This window comes from Phragmites australis, chromosome 24 (genome assembly GCF_958298935.1).
Source record: "Phragmites australis chromosome 24, lpPhrAust1.1, whole genome shotgun sequence".
In the NCBI taxonomy this organism is placed as follows: domain Eukaryota; kingdom Viridiplantae; phylum Streptophyta; class Magnoliopsida; order Poales; family Poaceae; genus Phragmites; species Phragmites australis.
The window spans coordinates 7842718-7861853 of record NC_084944.1 but is presented as its reverse complement, the minus strand read 5'-3'; the positions used below and the strand labels follow the sequence as shown (position 1 = coordinate 7861853).

Below are 19136 nucleotides of genomic sequence, written 5' to 3'. Positions count from 1 at the left end.
TTTGATTTTTCGTGCATATCCTGTAGATGATTAGTGTTTCCCCAAGTTGTCCAGATGAGATGAAACAAAACATCTGCAGGTTCTGGAGAATAAGTGTAAGAGAACTTCTGAAATCCATGAACTTGTCATTGAAGCTGAGGGCTTACAATACAATAATATGTTTTCGAAGCGAGGACTTTTGTGAGGCAGTGATACAATTCAAACTTCAAAGTTAAGGTCCTTTCTAATTTTTGCTGGTTCACATCCAGGCGGATCTTCTTGCTATAGCCGTACAAGGTGGTCGAGAACTCGAGATTAGACAAGGTTTGGTAGCTAGGTATCAGAAAGGTGTAGATTTGTATCAGAATGATAGAGGTCCCCATCTTATCCTCTCGGCTGGTTATGCATATAATCTTTCCTCGGAGAGATCAGCCTCGCCGGCGAGGTAACAGAGCGGCCTGACGAACCACGTCGTCATCAGCTTCTTCGCCATGTGCTGGGTCAGGTCTATGCGGTAGTCCAGCGACCACGCGCCGGAGTTGGAGTCGTCGAGCCTCCAGATCTCGAACGTGCTGTCCACGTCGTCACGGTGACGGAGGTTACGCACCATGCAGCGGCACCCGTCGACCTCGGCGGCGAGGACGGGCCTCTCGGCGTGGTGCACCTTATGGTGGGGAAATTTTCACATATACATGCCTATATATATATGATTTGTCAAAATTGTTTATTTGCGTTGGTGAAAAAATCATAATATAGATAAGAAAAATAAAAAATGAATGAGTATATTAAATAAGAGGGATGTGCACAAAGCCATACGGTTTTGCATTTCCCTGAACCACATGTAGCCTGGCTTCCGAGGATTCACGGTGAACGGGTTGGAGTCATCGAGGTAGCATCTGCGGACGTCGTCCCTCGCGAACGGCGGGAATGGCGGAAGGATTTGCTGGCGAGCGAGAAGGAGAGGACGCCGTGATGCTTTGAGAAGGGGTAGCTGCCGAGTGCCCAGTGAAGGCAAGCCGTTCACTATGACCGGGTCCATGTTTTGTACGCGGAAGGAGTTGGGCATGCTCGAGCTTTCCTCGCCGGCCGGCGCCCTCTAGCCGGCGGGGTCGCCGACGGTGAGCACCTCGCAACGTATCGTCCGTTGCTCCGTGGGTGTGGCGATCACGACCACCTTGTATTCACCGTTGGGCTCGTGGAAACCGATCCCCGCGCTGCTCCGGAAGTAGGGGCACCCTGTGAGGCACGGCGGGAGGTGCAGGAGGCCGCTGGTGGAAGGGTTGCACATGGAGTAGGTGGGCGTGCACTGCCAGCCAAAGAGGACGAGGCCGCGACAGGGCTTGGGGCCGATGATCCTCGGGCACTCGTTGAAGGGCACGTCGCAGCCTGCAAACAGGATCCAGCTGTGCGGCGGCGCCATCGGGGCGAAGGCGAACTCGGTGGGCCGCTTCGCCGCCGCTAGCCCGTGGTGGATTTGAACAAAGCCGGGCGAGGAGATGAGGCGGTCCTACGAGCGGCAGACGCAGCGGAATTTCGGGAGAGAATTGGATGGCAGGTGCAGCAGCGTTGTCTGGCAAGACTCGATCGGACTAAATTGACCGGAGAGATCCCATTGACAATATATATCAGCCATGCGTGTTGCATACGTAGTGTAGTCTACCTCTTGATGGCAGAGCAACTTGCTCCTGCTTTGGCGTCGCGCACACCATTGGAACTTCCACACCCTCTGGTGCGTTGCCTGCTGCGCCCACCACCGTTCTTACCGCCTTGCTCGTGCTTCTTCATACGCGCAAGCCACTCTTCTTCGGTGAGAAAAAGTCGCTCGCCCCCCTCATCGCTGCTCCCGGGCCACTATCGCTGCTTGACGGCCCTCAGACGCCTAGTGACTTCCTCCACTGAAAGTGTGTTGAGAGCCAACAGGGTCTCAATGGAGATAGCTACTTGCGATAATCTATCCGGGACCACATGCAAAAGCTTCCTGACAATCTCACCATCAATGATGTCATCATCAAGAACACGAAGATTGTTGGTGAGGCTGGTGATGTGCATGGAGAAATCACCGACTGACTCGCCTTCCTTGAAAGCGATCTTGCCAAATTCTCGATGGAGCTTCTGTGCATTGGCTTCTTGCACGCGCTGCATGCCAACACACATGGTCTTCACTGCCTCCCAAGTCACTTTTGTTGTATCTTTGATTGCCAGCATCGACAGCATCTCTTGAGGCACCGCCCAAAGAATGGCAGATAGTGCTAGCCAATCTTCGCGAAAATAACCGTTGTTGGGCTCAATCACTTACTAGAACCCTTGTGCATGGAGATTCACCCATATCACTAAGGACCACTCTTGATAGTTGGTACTAGTGAGCATCGGGTACACAATGGTGTCAAATGCCTCCCTCACGACCCGCAACACCACCAAGTCATGACCACCTTCATCGCAATGTAACGGACGACACAGAGGAGATGATGACACACGGCAGCTGCGGTGTGGAGGTGTCTGGGATTACACACCTGTTGGAGGCCACCGTGACATTGCAATGTTCCTTAGATTGGCAATCTGGCTTCGATACTAATTGTTGGGGATCACTCAATTGGATCGCCGGATCACTCAGCTCTCAGCGCTAAAATCGCTCACAGAAGTCTAAAGAAAGTCTGGCTATTGTCAGCAACACGAGCTACAATACTACTCTGTTTAGACTTGGTGCTGCAATGTTGCAGCGTTTTCCTTGGATCTTTATTGCTTAAATAGGAATTAAAATACAGGACCACGACCTCCTGATTGACCACTTTGTGCACCATGATACCGTTTTTCAGTCGTGCCATCCCACAACCTGGAATCGTGCTGCACTAACTCTAACAACCTAACTGGAGGGGAGCAAGTGGTGCAGAAAGCTAGGACATAGGCCAGTAGTAGGCCAGAGGTGGAGGCAGGTACTGCGGAGGGAGCTATGGATATGGTGCTGGGGAAGTGGCCATCATCTGGACTGACCCTCGGGGAGCATTAGTGGAAGGAACTGAGCCTTGAGGAGAGCTAGCAGCTGAAGATCCCATTGAGGAAGAACTAGACCACTACCACTTGATGATAGAATCTGGGTTCCTCTTACAAACAGCTCATGTGCCCCTCCTTGCCGCACATACGGCACGTCCCAGAAAAATCACACTCTGAGGAATGATGGGGTTTCAACACTTGAAGCAAATCAGACCCTGTCTTGGAACCAGATGCATAAATGAGTTTCCTACAGGGCGTTGGGTCAGGAAAGATTGAGTTCCCGGCTGCTTGGGCTTGATTGAGATTGTTGGGATTGCTAATTTGGCCTAAACTTCTTAAAAGGAGGTCGCTGAGAAGACTCTCCTCCCTCATGGGGACCCCTTTTGTAGTCGCCACTTGGGGTGCTCATACTCCCAGTATGTCTTCCTACTCTGCAGTAAGCTGAATTTCTAGCTATATTCCTCTAGCCTCCTCAACTGTAGTCAGATAAGTATTGGACGAATTTCTTCCCATCACCTCTCGATAGCGTGCATTAAGTCCTCTAAATAACTTCCTTGTCTTTTCACGCTCATCACATGCCACACTGGGCACGAAACGAACAATATTGCCGAATTCCCGCTCATATTCATCCACTATCTTGCTCCCTTGCTGGATGTGATTCAACGCATCATTCATCCTATCTCGGAAAGTGAATGGATAGTACTTGGCCATAAACTACTGTAAAAAGATCTCCCAAGTGATGTCACCCCAAGCAAGTATCCATGCCGTAAGTACTCCATCCCACCATATGTCTATCTAACTAGACAGCTAGTGTGGTATGAACTCAACCTTCTCCTCGGCATTATCTGACACCCATTCATAACCTTCTCCATCTTGCGCAGCTGTCGGAGGATTAACTTCTGTCGCAGGGATCCCGAGAGACCCCTTTTTAGAGATTGGCCGAGGGGATGATTCTGAATAAGTTCGTCGGAGGAATAAATGGGAATGAATGCAACGGCCGGTGGTGGGGGATGTCGACCTAGTGCAAGAAGGAGTAAATGCACCGGAATTTAGACAGGTTCGGGCCGCACGGGGGCGTAATACCCTACTCCTGTATGAATGCAATAATTGTCCTGAGGAAGTCCCTCAAGGATGTTGGCCTAACTAAGAGCTTGAGGCTCCTTGTTCTTCGGTTGGAACTATGCTCAACCTAGCTCACAGTGTCTCTTGTTCTTCCTTGTTGTGCCTTGTGCGTGGTGTTGTTCTACGTATCCTCTGGCTCTGGATCTCTTTTTTCGATCGCTTCCATTGGTTCGTCCCCTCCTCTGTGCGGCCGGCTGTTTTAAGTACCTGCCGGCCGAGACATGCCCCGAACGGGAAGGAGGGGGCACAAGTTTCAAGACGCCATGACTGGGAAATACGTCATCATTTCTTCTGGGTGAAGTGACCGGGGGTGGAAAATGCGTCGCACGCCCGGTCACCTGTCACCATTAACGCCCTGGCAACTGGCGCCGTGGAGAGGGCCCACTAGGCAGCCGCAGAGCAACCCGGCGTGCCCGCCCTGTCTTGTTCCTCTGCCACAGCAGGGCGGCAGACGGGACGCCTTGATCCTCGCGATGTTATCCCAAGGCAAGCCGGATGATGCGGGACGGGACCCGTGCAATTAATGACCCACGCCTCTCTGCCAAAGCATGGCAGGAACTGACACTGCGGCGGGAGCAGTTGGATGTGTCAGGCCTCGCACGCTCATTAAATATGGCCTCGGACCTCTGACTGGTGGACACCTCATCGACAGGCCCCTCGGGGGCCTTTCTGAGTCATCGGGGTACCGAGTGCTCGGGGGTACTATTCATGTCCCCGAGCACTTTCTCCCGAGAATGTCTATCCTTGTTCTCGGGGTGTCGGGTGCTCAGGGATACTGTTCACCTCCCCTAGCACTCTTTCCCGAGCACTCTTGCATGGACCTTCGAGGAACCGGGTGCTCGGGGGCTGCCACGTGCAGCCCCGAGCACTCTCTCCCGAGCACTCTTTGTACGAATCCTCGGGGAACCGAGTGCTCGAGGGCCGTCACTCGCATCCCCGAGCACTCCCTCCCGAAACTCAACTCTTCTGATCATCGGGGGACTAGGGTGCTCGGGGGTGACTAGACGCCTCCCCGAGCACTTTCTTCCCGGTACTTAGACTCCGTGGATCATCGGGGAACTGGGATGCCCGGGAACCACTGACTATGGCCCCAAGCACCTTCTCCTGGGACTTGAGCTTTTCTCATCCTTCAGGAGAGACCTCGCGGGATGGTGCCATGTGGCGGATGGCTGGCTCGGCCTTGGGATTCGGGGACCCCCGGTTCCTGATACACCGACAGCAGCCAATTGGCAGCATCAGTCGGCGTTCCCGACCCATAAACGATGTCCAATCACATGGAGATCCATCTTGGGTACGTCATCCTCTAAACTGCAGGGAGCACTAGGGTAGCGCCAACAACTGCAGCTCCAGCAACGGAGTGATCTGCAAGAACCTCTCTTCCCTGATTTCCTTCCACCACCTGTTCCGGTTCCCTAACTTGGCATGTACGATGGCCAGTGCGACCCCAACCATAGCTAGCATTGCGGCCACCACGAGCACCTCCACGGCATCTCATTCTCGGAGGCATAGCTCTAATCAACCTAATGTTAACAAGATCCCAATCAACATAAAGTTATCTTATCCTAAAGGAACACACAAGAGAAACGTAGGATTCCGAACAGAAACGTAGATGCAAAGCATGCCCATGCAAACCCATCCTACTATGCACAGTGTGTCAAGTTTTAACTTGGTTGAGCCTATATCAAGTTTTAATAATAATTTGCCTAAGCTAACCAGTAACAACTTCCAAAGATCTATTATCGACTCTGATACCAACTGTAACGCCCCAGATTTCTACAAACCCAGATTGCTACTAACTCCCATCTAAAAACCTAACAACTCGGAAAATTAATAGAAATTTCGGCAAAGTTTCCCCTGAAACTCCTGCTTCTCAGCACAAGCAAAAACTACACAAACATCACCGCCATGATATTCATAAACGGAAACTAAGCATAACAATCTAAAACTAGGATTCAATACAACTCAAGGACACGATACATATACCAAAACAACCACAAGCTGCCTAACTGACCAAGTTAAACAATTATAGTGCTAAAGTGTTATGGAGACAACTATGAAGTAACTTAAGTGTGATCACTTGCCACCACGTGGTGCTAATTCCCCTTCTGAGCATGCCGCGATCAGTGGGTACCTAAAAACCAAATGAACCACAAGAGTGAGGAAAAACACTCAGCAAATACAGTGTGGAACCAGAAGAATAGACACATCAACAGCGTCAATGAAGAATAAGAAATAGTAAAATTTTCCTTTTCCTGAAAACAGTAATAAGACAATGGTCCCGTTGGAGAAGGATCGATATGAATTTCCTTTTTTCTTGAAAATCAACAATAAGACTTTAGTTCCATCTAAGTGAAGGTTTATCTAGCTCCTAAATGTGGTTTTGGTAATAATAACAATATCTATGGACTAACAATTGTGTTGATAATTGTTAGTAGGTTGTTTCATAGGTGATGTATGAAAGAATTGACATGGATTCGTTGAGAAATGCCATGTAACCAAGATAGATGTATCAAGATGAATGAGCTCTAAGTGATGCTCATGAGATGAAGGAGAAGCTCAAGAAGATTAACGATAAGCGTTAAGGCTAAGTCACTTGTGAAGATTAAGTGACTAAAGGTATGATATTATCAATTGAGTTTTATGGACTAACACATGTGCCATGTGCTTGAGAGTGGGTGGGGTTAGGTTCCATATGAAGATTGACAATAAAGAATGAAGGCCAAGTCACTTGTGGAGATTAAGTGACTTAAGGTATAAAGTTGTCAATTTGGTTTTATGGACTAACACATGTGCTTTGTGTTTGAGAGAGAGAGTTGGGGTTAGGTTCCATGATAAGACATGAGTTGAATTGAGATATTCAATATGCCAAGTTGGTAGAGTAAGATCAAGAAAAGCTTAGTGGATAACTTATACGGTTGATGCTTGTGGTTCATGTGTTGGTGGTGAGCCAAATGAAGATGATATAAAAAGAGAAGTCCTCCACACTTGGTGCATGGGAAACAACCAAGTGAACTTCATTAAGCTTCCGAAGATCGAGTGAAGATCAAGATGGAAGCGAGGATGATCGTCGTCATCAAAAGAAGAGGAGTTGATGATGAGCCTTGAAGAGTTATGAGAAGCGTCGGAGCTTGGATGATGTGTTCGTCAAGTCCGATTGGATTGCTCAAGGCAAAGGTATAACAAGAATTGGTTTTCTAGTTTTGCTGGTCTCAAGGAGTTTGGTGGGAGACCGGATTACAGGATCGATAACCGTACTATCAAGAGGGGCTACCGAAAGCGTTGCTCGATTGTTGTATCGAGTGCTCAAACCATGTGCTTAGTACAAGATGGATTTGTGTTGAGGGTTCGCTTTACAAGTCTGGGGTATCTAAATGGTGTTTTAGATTTAACCATTTTTGTTGTCGGCCTTAGTGGCTAAAAGTGGTTGTAGCCAATCCTTAATGGTGCTTGTCATGTTTCATGTGGTACATAGTTTAATCTTGGGGAATTAAGCTTTGTACAGTGGGTGGAAGTGTTTGAATCGGCTTTTGGAGTGTTCCTTGTTTTTATCTAATATGGTTGAGATCATGAATTCAGTTGGGATATGTATCCCTCTGAATAAGCTTTCCATAGAGTCTAAAATCACCGAAATTGGTCATTGGAGTTAAAAGTTATCGTCATTTTTCTAAGTGTGAGCTGTCAGCTGTGCTGATCAGACGTTCCAATCCCAAAATCGGAAGTTCCGATCTATCGGAAAGTATGATTTCCAGAAACTTGGTGTTCTCGGGTTTGGATGGTTTTTTAATCGGAAGTTCCGATCTGGGTATCGGAAGTTCTGATGTCAGTCGGAAAGTCCAAATTTTTAGAAATCTGGTACTCTCGGGTTCTTATGGTTTTTAATCGAAAGTTTTGATCTAGTGATTGGAAGTTTTGATGTGTGGTTTTTAGTAGATCTGGGAGTGAGTTTTGCCTGGATTCAACCGTTGGGATACTTGGGATCGGATGTTCTGATCGGGGTATCGGAATATTCGATCTATGCAGTTTGAGTCCAACAGCTAGTTTTTTAGAGTGGGGTATAAATACTCTTTGCCTCCTTGCGTTGTGGCAGAGCTTTGGAAGTGGTTTTGCTGTCTTTGTGGTGCTTGTGAGAGGTGTTAGAACTTGGTGTTCCACCTTTGAGTGCTCCCTTCTCCTCTATCAAGAATTTATGAAAATCAAGCTTTTGTGGCTTAATGAGGATAGAGTGAGGTGTGTGGAGCTTGGGTTGGTCGCATGTGTCATATTAGTTGTGTGTGTTTGAGCACATGGTATTGATCGTACGTGAGTTCGGGAGTTTGTTACTCTTGGAGACCATCGTCTCTTAGATAACTCGGTGGTGGATTGCTCGTGATCTCCTCAAGTGAAGATTGTGAGGAGGCCCAGAAATGGTTACGAAACTCACCATCTTCGGAGTGGGGAAAGAGTTGGCCATAGTGGAGGTGAATAGTGCATGTGTGCAACCTCATGAGGAAAATAATTCAGAAGACCCGGCTCAAGTGTGATCGAGCTTCCTCAACAAAGACATAGGATATCGGTGAATATCCGAACTTCGGTAACAAATCATTTGTCTCCATATTTACTTACTCTTATGCATTATATTGATATCTATGCTTGTATGCTTATTTGTATGTGCATTGAGTTAATTTCATGATATTCAAATCTGTTATTTTGCATTCATTGGAAATTTTGATGAATAGTATTAGAACATACGATGACCAGCAAAATCGGAACATTCGATGAACAGGATCGGAACATTTGATGAACAGTAATTTCAAAATTTTCAATTAAAGTTTTGTTGCATATCTTGCTAGATTTGAATAATCTTTGCCATACCCTATGATTGTAACATTCACATTTATTTAGCGTGATTGTGAATTAATTGAGCCTAGCATATTTAGGTTTTCACTTGTGAAAAATCTGTTAGTTTATTTCCGCTGCAAGTTTAGGCTAAATTACAAAATGGGGCCAACTTTTATAAAATCACCTATTCACCCCCTCTAGGCGACATCATTGTCCTTTCACTAATACGGACATATGTGAATTTCCTTTGCATTCACCGGTAAAACCGAGTAAGTGGAGCCATTACTCACTTACAGGAATTGAACATAAGATCCAAATTGCACAGCTGGTATCACTGGGACATAAATGATATGTAAAGGAACAACAGAAAACTTGAAACTAGAATCTTGACATAAACATAATTCATGAAACTAGAATCGAAGGAACTCAGAAAAATACAAACATTAGATAAGCACAACTAAAAGAAATCAATAAAACATCCAACGAGCAAATTGTGCCAAAGCACGGGTTCGTCATACACTTGCTTTAATCGTGATGAGAAGCCGGCTTCACACCGTTAGCACTGGCACTTTCAAAACTTGAGGAACAATATCGTACTCAGAGGTTGTCCCAAAGTGATCACGTGACTAAACATTGGATGTCTGGTCTAAACTACTCTCTCTAGCCGAACCCTAAAATCCCCCATTCCGACTTTTTTTGAGAACTCGACCAAGGTTCTGAGTTGCTCGTTGTTTGAGTCATAACTTTTATTCTACCTAACCGATGATGACGACGGCACAAAGAAGGTCACGATATTAGGGTTAGGGTTAGGGCGGCCTGGGCCTAGGGGTTGGATGAGTCAGGCCCGAGGCTCTTTTTAGTTGGTTCCTTTTTTTTACTAAACTGACGGTCTAGATTTATTAGGCTCGCTACGGATTCAAGGGCATCCAAACGGGATGTTTGAATAGTAAAATAGATTCATTTCGACGAGATCTACGCATCCGCGGTCTCTGATCGTCCATCCAAGCTATGTATAAAAATCCACTTTTGCGCCCATTTAGTATATCACGGGATCAACGACTTTTCTTTCATAATTTTCGTATTACACTCTTCACATTACATTTCCTAAAAACTCAGGGGTATTACACGATCTTCCTTGCCAGAGCGACATAATGGTTTGGAATCTCTGGCGTCACGACTGCGCTCACCTTTGCGCAAGATTCAGGGCAGTCTAACGAGGCCTCCGCCTTCTGAACCTCCTGCACGGAGAAGCCTGCTTCTAGCGCATTGCGCAAGAAACTGCCCGAGGACAGAGATTGGGCTCCGCCATCAGAGCTGTCATCATCTGAATCAGTGTCGCCGAAAAGGGCCCAGAACCGAGAACCAGAGGTACCGCTACGGTGACCATGCAGAGGGTCAGGATTTGTAGATTGCGCTGTCAGCAAGCCAAGTTCAACAACGGCTAAGTCTCCAACGGAACTGCGTCAACAACTGCCGCGTGCTTCTCGCGCGCCCGCCGCGCACGCCCGTCGCGCCCCCGCAATGCGCGCTCGCCCGCACACTCGCTCGCCTGCGCGTGCGCGCTCCGTGCGTCCACGATCCGCATAGTGCGCCCAGCGCATGGCCTAATGGCCTTGTAATCTATATATGTAGAACACCATTGATCAATACAATTGATCGGTTGTTCTATTCTCATGTTCCACTCTTACATGGTATCAGAGTCCAAGTTCATCAATCCTTTCTCCTCTGCTTCCGCTCCCATGGCGCACTCTCCCGACGCCTCCTCTGACGATGGAAGCCCCATCGAGCCTGCCTCCTCTGCTGTGCTCCAGGGCGTCTCCATCCGCTCGCACGTCCCCGTCACCCTCGACGACGGCGAGGCCAACTACGGCCAATGGCGCAGCTTCTTCAACTCTGCGCTGGTTCTCTTCGGCGTGGAGGCGCACGTTCGCTCGCCGACGCCATCCGATGAGCGCGACGGCGAATGGTGCAAAGTCGACGCCTGCGTCGTCAACTGGATCTCCACCACCGTCACCAAGGCCGTGTTCGACATGGTGCGACGGCCCAGCCCCACGGCGTACTCTCTTTGGCGAGCTATCGAGGACTACTTCCTCGACAACGAACTGCAGCGTGCAGTCTATCTCGAGGCCGAGCTCCGGTCGACGCAGCAGGGCGATCTCACCGTCAACGAGTACTGCACCAAACTCAAGCGCCTCGCCGACCAGCTCGCTGACATCGGACATCCCGTCTCCGAGACGAGCCACGTGCTCAACCTCCTCCGTGGGCTCAATCCCAAGTACCGCTACGCCAAGCCCGTCATCACCTCCAAGTTCCCGCCGCACACGTTCATGAGTGCGCGCTCCTTCCTCCTTCTGGAAGAATTGAGCCTGCAGCACGACAGCAACGTCGAGGCTGGGCAGGCCCTCGCCGCGTCCCATGGTGCTCGGTCGTCCGGCTCCAGCGCCCCCAACCCCTCCTCGGCTTCCTCCGACGGCTCCTCCTCCAACGCACCGCGCCAGAACCGGAACACCAACAACCGCTCCAACAAACGGCGCGGCCGCGGCGGCGGCGGCGGCGGCAACAACGGTGGCCAGCAACTGCGCGCTCCTACTCCCTGGGCGGCGGGGTACAACCCCTGGCAGGGTATGGTCCAGGCGTGGACCATGCCCTTCCATGCCCCGGGCGCCGGCGTGCTCGGTCCACGGCCCCCGTTCCAGGCACAGCAGGCGATGAACGCCAACCATCTCTCTTCGACAGGCACCTCGGCGTCGCCCTTCAACAACAACGCCGCGCTCTACGCCGCCCTGCAAGGCGCTGGCGTCCCATCTCCTCCGAGCGCGTCCGACTGGTTCCTTGATACCGGGGCTACATCCCACATGTCGTCCTCACCTGGTAACATGCCTGCCTCCTCCCTTCATCCTTCTTCCTCCATCATCACCATCGGCAACGGCACCCGTATGCCTGTCACGCACCGTGCCGACACCTCCCTCCCCACCTCCACATCTCCCCTTTATTTGAACGGCGTCCTGATTTCCCCCTCACTGATTAAAAATTTAATCTCCGTTCGCCGTCTTACACGCGATAACAATGTCTCTGTCGAATTTGACCCGGCTGGTTTTTCCATTAAGGATCTTCGAACCAAGGAGGAGAGGCTCCGATGTGAGAGCAGCGACGATCTCTACCCTCTGCGGCTCCCTCATCATCAAGCCTTCGCCGCCACTTCTGAAGTCTCCTTATGGCATCAACGGCTCGGGCATCCCGGACATCCTGTGCTTTCCCAAATTTTACAGAATTTTTCCTTTCAATGTAATCAGGCAGATGCTCATTCTTGCTCCTCATGTCGTTTGGGCAAGCATACGCGTCTCCCCTTTGGTCAGTCACAAACTCTTAGCTTTTTCCCTTTTCAATTGGTTCATTCGGATGTCTGGACTGCTCCTGTGTTTAGCAATTCTGGCTACAAATACTATGTCGTCTTTCTTGATGATTTTACTCATTATCTATGGACCTTCCCTCTACGAAATAAGTCTGATGTGCTTGCCACCATTCGTGACTTCCTCGCTTACATTCAGACGCAATTTCATTTACCTATGCTCGCTTTGCAAACGGATAATGGCCGCGAGTATGACTCTGCCGCCCTCCGTCTCCTCTTCGCCACACATGGCATCCAGCTTCACCTCTCCTGCCCATATACCTCACAGCAAAACGGCAACGCTGAGCGAGTCCTTCGGACTCTTAACGATTGTCTTCGTACTTTGCTAATTCACAGTGCAGCACCCTTGGCGTTCTGGGCGGAGGCGCTCGCCACGGCGACCTATCTCGTCAACAGACGGCCGTGTCGTGCCACTGGTACCACGACGCCGTTCGAGCTACTGTTCGGGGTCGCGCCGTCGTACACCGAGCTTCGCGTCTTCGGCAGCCGGTGCTACCCCAACATCACCGCCACGGCCAGCCACAAGCTCGCGCCGCGGTCGACGCCGTGCATCTTCCTCGGCTACCCCAGCGACCACCGCGGCTACCGGTGCTTCGACGCCACGACGCGGTGAGTCATCACGTCGCGGCACGTCCTCTTCGACGAGGCCTACTTCCCGTTCCGCGACGGCGTCCCCACGTCTACTGCACCCCGTGCACCTGCGGCGCCGCCCGACGTCTTCCCTTCAACCACGCTCCGTCACCGCACCCCACTCACCGCGCCACGACAAGACTCACCGTCGACACCGCGACTCGCCTCCGATCTACCTCCGCATCCGAAACGTGCGCGCACCGTGCGCCACGCTGGACCGGAGCCTCCTCCGACCCATCTACACGATGCGGTGGGTGTGCCGGATCCCTCGGCAGGTGTGGTCTCCCAGCCGCACGACGGGGCCCGAGCCTCGACGCACGACGCGCCCACTGGCTCCACGTCTGCGGCATCCTCGACCGGCCCCGTGAACCACCCCATGGTCACACGAGCCAAGGCGGGTGTGCACAAGCCGAACCCCAGGTATGCTTTGGCGGCTGCAGCTGTCTCACCGGTTCCTCGCAGCGTTCGTGCCGCCCTCGCCGATCCACACTGGCACGACGCCATGCGCAAGGAGTACGACGCTCTGCTCGCGAACAGAACGTGGACTCTCGTTCCACGGCCGCCGGGCGCCTCGGTCATCTCCGGCAAGTGGGTGTTCAAGCACAAACTCAACCCTGATGGCACGCTCGAGCGCTACAAGGCTCGGTGGGTCGTCCGCGGCTTCCATCAGCGTCCGGGCATCGACTTCGGCGAGACGTTTTCGCCGGTGGTCAAGCCGGCAACGATCCAGACTGTGCTGACACTTGTGGCGACACATGGCTGGCCTGCTCATCAGCTCGACGTCTCCAATGCCTTCCTTCACGGCGATATCAAGGAGCGCGTCTACTGTCAGCAACCCACCGGCTTCGTCGACGCCGACAACCCGGACGCCGTCTGCCTCCTGTCTCGCTCGCTCTACGGCCTCCGGCAAGCACCACGTGCGTGGTTCGAGCGATTCGTCAGCCACGCCAAGTCCCTGGGCTTCAAGCAATCCCAGGCGGACTCCTCGCTATTTGTCTTCAACAGTGATGGTGCTACGGCGTACCTCCTCCTCTACGTCGACGACATGATCCTGTCCGCGTCCTCGACGAAGCTGCTGCACCACTTCATCGGCCGCCTCCGCGACGCCTTTGCTGTCAAGGACATGGGGCCACTCGCGTACTTCCTCGGCATTGATGTTCGGCGCAATCGCGGTGGTTTCTTCCTGTCCCAGACGCAGTACGTCGACGAGTTGCTGGAACCCGCCGGGATGGCGCAGTGCAATCCAGTGGCTACCCCGGCCGACACCAAGCCGAAGGCTTCAGCCACCGAGGGCCAGCTCATCAGCGACGCCACCACCTACAGAAGTCTAGCCAGCGTGCTCCAATACCTGGCGATCACGCGCCCCGACATCGCCTACGCCGTGCAGCAGGTCTGCTTGCACATGCACGCGCCGCGCGACATCCACCTCTCGATGCTGAAGCGCATACTACGGTATGTCAAGGGGACTCGACATCTTGGCCTTCAGCTCCGCGCCGTGGACTCGCCAGTCATCACGGCGTACAGCGACGCCGATTGGGCCGGGTGTCCGGACACCAGGCGGTCCACCTCCGGTTTCTGCGTCTTCTTCGGCGGATCGTTGGTCTCTTGGTCCTCCAAAAGGCAAACGACGGTGTTGCGCTCGAGCGCGGAGGCTGAGTACCGGGCCATTGCAAATGCTGTGGCCGAATGCTCCTGGCTTCGTCATCTCCTCGGCGAGCTTCACTGCAAGGTACCGACGGCCACGGTTGCTTTCTGCGACAACATCTCATCCGTGTACATGTCGCGCAATCCCGTTCATCACCGCCGCACCAAGCACATAGAGCTGGATATTCATTTCGTCCGGGAGAAGGTGGCCATTGGAGAGCTGCGTGTCACTCATGTGCCAAGCGCGCGACAGCTCACCGACGTCTTCACCAAGGGCTTGCCGTCGGCGTTGTTCTTCAACTTTCGGGACAGTCTCTCCGTCATGGCACCCGACGTCGTGACTGCGGGGGGGTGTCAGCAAGCCAAGTTCAACAACGGCTAAGTCTCCAACGGAACTGCGTCAACAACTGCCGCGCGCCCGCCGCGCACTCCCGTCGCGCCCCCGCAATGCGCGCTCGCCCGCACACTCGCTCGCCTGCGCGTGCGCGCTCCGTGCGTCCACGATCCGCATAGTGCGCCCAGCGCATGGCCTAATGGCCTTGTAATCTATATATGTAGAACACCATTGATCAATACAATTGATCGGTTGTTCTATTCTCATGTTCCACTCTTACATGCGCAAAGCCAGTAAGCACTGGAGTCCAACCTTCGTCCGCCTCTCTGGCCGCAGGATCCCTTGCCAACTCTCTCGACCTATCGCCGCCACTCGGGGAGCCATGTTCAAGCATCAACGCCGGCGTCCATCCATCGTCCTCTCCTACCACCCCGGACCCCTGGTTACTGATCAGCTGCCTCTGCAAGTCCGGCGAGACAGCCGGTTTCGAATTGGCGAACAGGATCTCAGTCTCAGACACCTTCCGCAGACACCTTCCAGATCACTACTCCTTTCCACCTCCGGCAATCGTAATGGCTTTCTCCGGCGAGGTACCGGCGCTAGGGTGAACCGCCGTCCTCTCATCGCCCCAAGGCCTCCATGGAGGTTTTCCCCTACGGGCTATCTGACAACGGTTGCTGTCGTGAGGGTGACGACGGTCGCCGACGGCGGAGTACTCAACTACTATAGATCACCATATATACGCTAGTCTATCAGTACCGGTTTAATAGTAACCGATACTATTGACGTATCAGTGCCGGTGCTATAGATAAACTCTTCGGATATCTTCCGGTGGAAGTGGTCGCCGCGGAGTACTCCCTCACAGCTCAATCAGCGTACCAATCCTTCTTCATCGGTCAGTCGTCGATCCTGGAGCCAAGAAACTTTGGATGGTGCGCGCCGAACAAATGTCATTTTTACGCTTGGCTTGTTCTCATGGGTCGCTGCTGGACATCGGAACGCCTTCAGCCCAAATCATGGCAATTGTGCCGGCCCTCTATTCCCAATTACCATAGGCGCTGCACCATCTACTTCTGGGACGTTTCTATGGTCGTGAGAGGTTCCTTGGTCGTCTTTGGTGGTCATCCTGGTGGCATGGCGCGTCCGGAACGCTCGGATCTTCAGAGCCACCCAACTTTATCCGATGGCGTTGGTTCTGAAGATATGTGAGGAGGCAGAACTCTTTGCGAGCGGGCTTACTCGTGTTGCCAGTCGATCAACAGTAGCGAGGAGGCAGAACTGTGGAAACATGCAGGGAAGCGCATGATCCTGGGGAAGACGTGTTCCAGGTCGAGGGACAAGGTATCCACTATTCGCCCATCGGAGTCACCAAACTCCACCTGCAAAATTACCTCGGCGTCAAGGGATTCCTCCTCTCGGCCAGCACTGCTCCTGATCATCTCCTAGCGTGCAGATTGTATATATGATATCTAGTCCTCGATCTGGTATACCACCCAATCAATCGATTTTACCGTGCATTCTCGTTGATCAGGCTCCCTGCCAAGCTGAGCTCCAGTCAAATTTCGTTGATCCGTTCGTTTGTTCGTGGATATATCCATTTGAACTCTGAATCGGGAAGCAGCGGCGGCGGCTGATCCATGGATCGCAACGACCGTGTGTACGAGGACTTCCTACCTCCGCACAGCATGGTCCGTGAGCCGGCGGCGCACACCCTCTCCGTCGACCTCTGCGCCGGAGGCAAGCACGCATACATGATTTCATATCCTTGCTCGCGGTTACTTGCACTGATTCTTGTGAAATTTCTGCCAATTTTCTTCCTTCCGTTGTCCTATGGGTGCAGGGTACAAGAAGGAGCACATCAGGGTGCAGGTGGTCCGCAGCCACAGGCGGTTGATCGTGCGCGGGGAGCGCCCCGTCGCAGGCAACCGCTGGAGTCGCTTCTGCCACGAGGTCCGGCTCCCCAACGGCTGCGACACCAAGGGCATCCAAGCGCGGTTCGAGAACGGCGTCGTCCGCGTCACCATTCCTCGCCTGGCGCCGGTACCGGTCGCGGTCAACGCCGGCGCCCAGCAGGAGCCGACGGCCGCTGCCGTTGCCTCCGGCGTTGAAGACTGGAAAGACGGAGCGGCGCAGCAAGACGGCGATCGTGCTGCACGTGCTGGAGGAGGGGAGGAAAAGGAGGAGACGGTGCAGAGGCAAGACGCGGGGCAGCGCGCGAGCTACACGAAAGATGGCGGCCGCGAGAGCGCCGGCGTCGGAGGAGAGGTCACGGCTGCCTCGCCGTCGCACCGTGGCTACGGCTTCGTCCAGGACCGGAGGCAGATGGCCACCACCATGCTCGGCGTGGTGCTCGTCTTGATCAGCCTTGGCATCTACGTTAAGTACAGCCTCTGGCCATGAACTGAGCATGCATGGCATGTAAAAGTATCAGATATATTTTGTAGAAGCGTTGTCACCTCATCTCGAGGCCGCGTATGTTTATTAATAGAGCCAGCTAAATCACCGGAAGATTACAAGGAATCATGTAAGCCATGCGTAACTGGTTGTTGCCAAAAACATCGGATTACAAGAATCCTATTCTATCTCTAATTGTTCAAACAAACCAATACTTTCTATACATAAAAAAACAACTGAGATACGCATGATGCACATGATTAGTACAATCCCCATGATCTAAACTTCCTTGTTGACAGCTCCCCTCAATCACAACTTCCTCAAGTTGAGATTGTGTCTGAATTCTTCAAGTTGTCTTACTGAGAGAGGTTTGGTGAATCCATCTGCAACCTGATCACCTATAGGTACATATCTGATGTCCAATAATTTTGACTTACTTTTTCTCTGATAAACTGATAATCTACTTCAATATGTTTAGTTCGCGCATGAAAGATATCAAATCCCTAATTTCTTCCCCCTTCTCTCCCTCCTCTCTCTCTCTCTCCTTCTCTCTTCTCTCTCTCCCCGTGACCCGCCGTCCCATCGCCGCGCGCAGCGCCGCTCGCCGTCCCGTCGCCACCGGCAGACCTCGCGCCCCGTGCCCGAGCCTCGCGCCCCGCGCCGTGCCTCGCGCCCCGCGCCGCTCCGAGCCCCGAGCCTCCTCGACCCGCGCGCTGCTCCCGCCCCGCCGGCCACTATATATAGCGGTGAACAGTGTCTTCTTCCCCATCTCTTGCTCACTCTCTCACGCCATCTCTCTCTCTCTCTCTCCCGAGCTCCCCGTGCCGCCGCCGCCCTCGCTCCGAGAGCCCCGCCGCCGGTGAGCTCCCCTCCCTTCCTCTCTCTCTCTCTCTTTTCCCTTCCCCGAAGCGTACCTGGTCGCCGTTTCCCGGTCGCCGGCCTCCGCTGTCCGTCGTCCGGCCGCCGCTGCCTCTCCGGCCGAAGCCGCCCTCTCTCCGGCCGCCCCCGCCCCCGGCAGGTGCCCTGCCGCCGCCCTCCGCCGGCACGGCCGCCGCCGCCGGCGCCCCGTCGCCGGCCTCCGCCGGCCCCCGCGCCAGCTCCGCCGTCGCCCCTCTCTCTCCCTCCCTTCCGTTCTCTCTCTGTCAGCCGAGCCAGCCGCCCCTCTCTCTCTCTGCTCAGCTCTCTCTCTTTTATACCCTCTCTCCCTATGCAGCTGACAGGTGGGCCCGGTTCCCTGAGCCAAGCCGAGCCGGCTGTTGAGCCCACCGACACCGAGCCGAGCCGCGAGCCGAAAACCCGAGCCGAGCCGAGCCGAGCCGAAAACCCGAGCCGAGCCGATCCCCGAGCCGAGCCGCGAGCCTGAGCCGAGTCCAGTCCGAGCCGACTCAGCCGAATATTCCGAGAATATTCTCCCCTTTTCTTTTTCTGAATTTTTCTCCCGGCAAACCTTCCGAAGCCCGTTTCTCCTCCGTCCTAACTCCGTTTTCATCGATTCTTCCACCGATATTCATCTAAATTCGAGATCTATCCAATCATGTCAATTTCATAATTTTTTGTAAGTTGTTTGGTCATTATTTTAATTGATTGTTTGTTTATGCCTTTGTCGTTGTTGCGGCTATTAGAGGAAGGAGCATTCGAGGACGACCCCGAGGACCCGGAATTTGAAGGAGCAGGCGAGGACTTCAACGAAGGCAAGTCCTACAACCGTTGACCATGTTGATCCTATGTTTTTAAACACAACCCGTAGAGCCATTGATTCAAATAATAGGAGTATGCATGTTTAGATTAATAGCTATGATTCTTAAAGAAATGCTAGAA

The 19136-nt window shown here is 52.7% G+C and overlaps 1 protein-coding gene and 1 pseudogene across 1 annotated transcript; one reads left to right on the top strand and one right to left on the bottom strand.

The window, feature by feature from the left end:
- Positions 1–207: 207 nt before the first annotated feature.
- Positions 208–1538, bottom strand: LOC133907153 (uncharacterized; annotated as a pseudogene).
- A 14665-nt stretch (positions 1539–16203) lies between these two features.
- On the top strand, positions 16204–17472 carry LOC133907926 (inactive protein RESTRICTED TEV MOVEMENT 2-like). Its single transcript, XM_062350051.1, has 2 exons — positions 16204–16661; positions 16765–17472. The coding sequence occupies exons 1-2, from the start codon at positions 16562–16564 to the stop codon at positions 17322–17324; spliced, it is 660 nt and encodes a 219-aa protein (XP_062206035.1). The 5' UTR covers positions 16204–16561; the 3' UTR covers positions 17325–17472.
- The last annotated feature ends 1664 nt before the right edge of the window (positions 17473–19136 follow it).

Bases quoted from the DNA above. Each gene is read 5' to 3' on its own strand.
- LOC133907926 (XM_062350051.1), top strand. From the start codon at position 16,562: ATGGATCGCAACGACCGTGTGTACGAGGACTTCCTACCTCCGCACAGC. The intron at 16,662-16,764 runs GCAAGCACGCAT...CTATGGGTGCAG, and splicing joins CGTCGACCTCTGCGCCGGAG to GGTACAAGAAGGAGCACATC.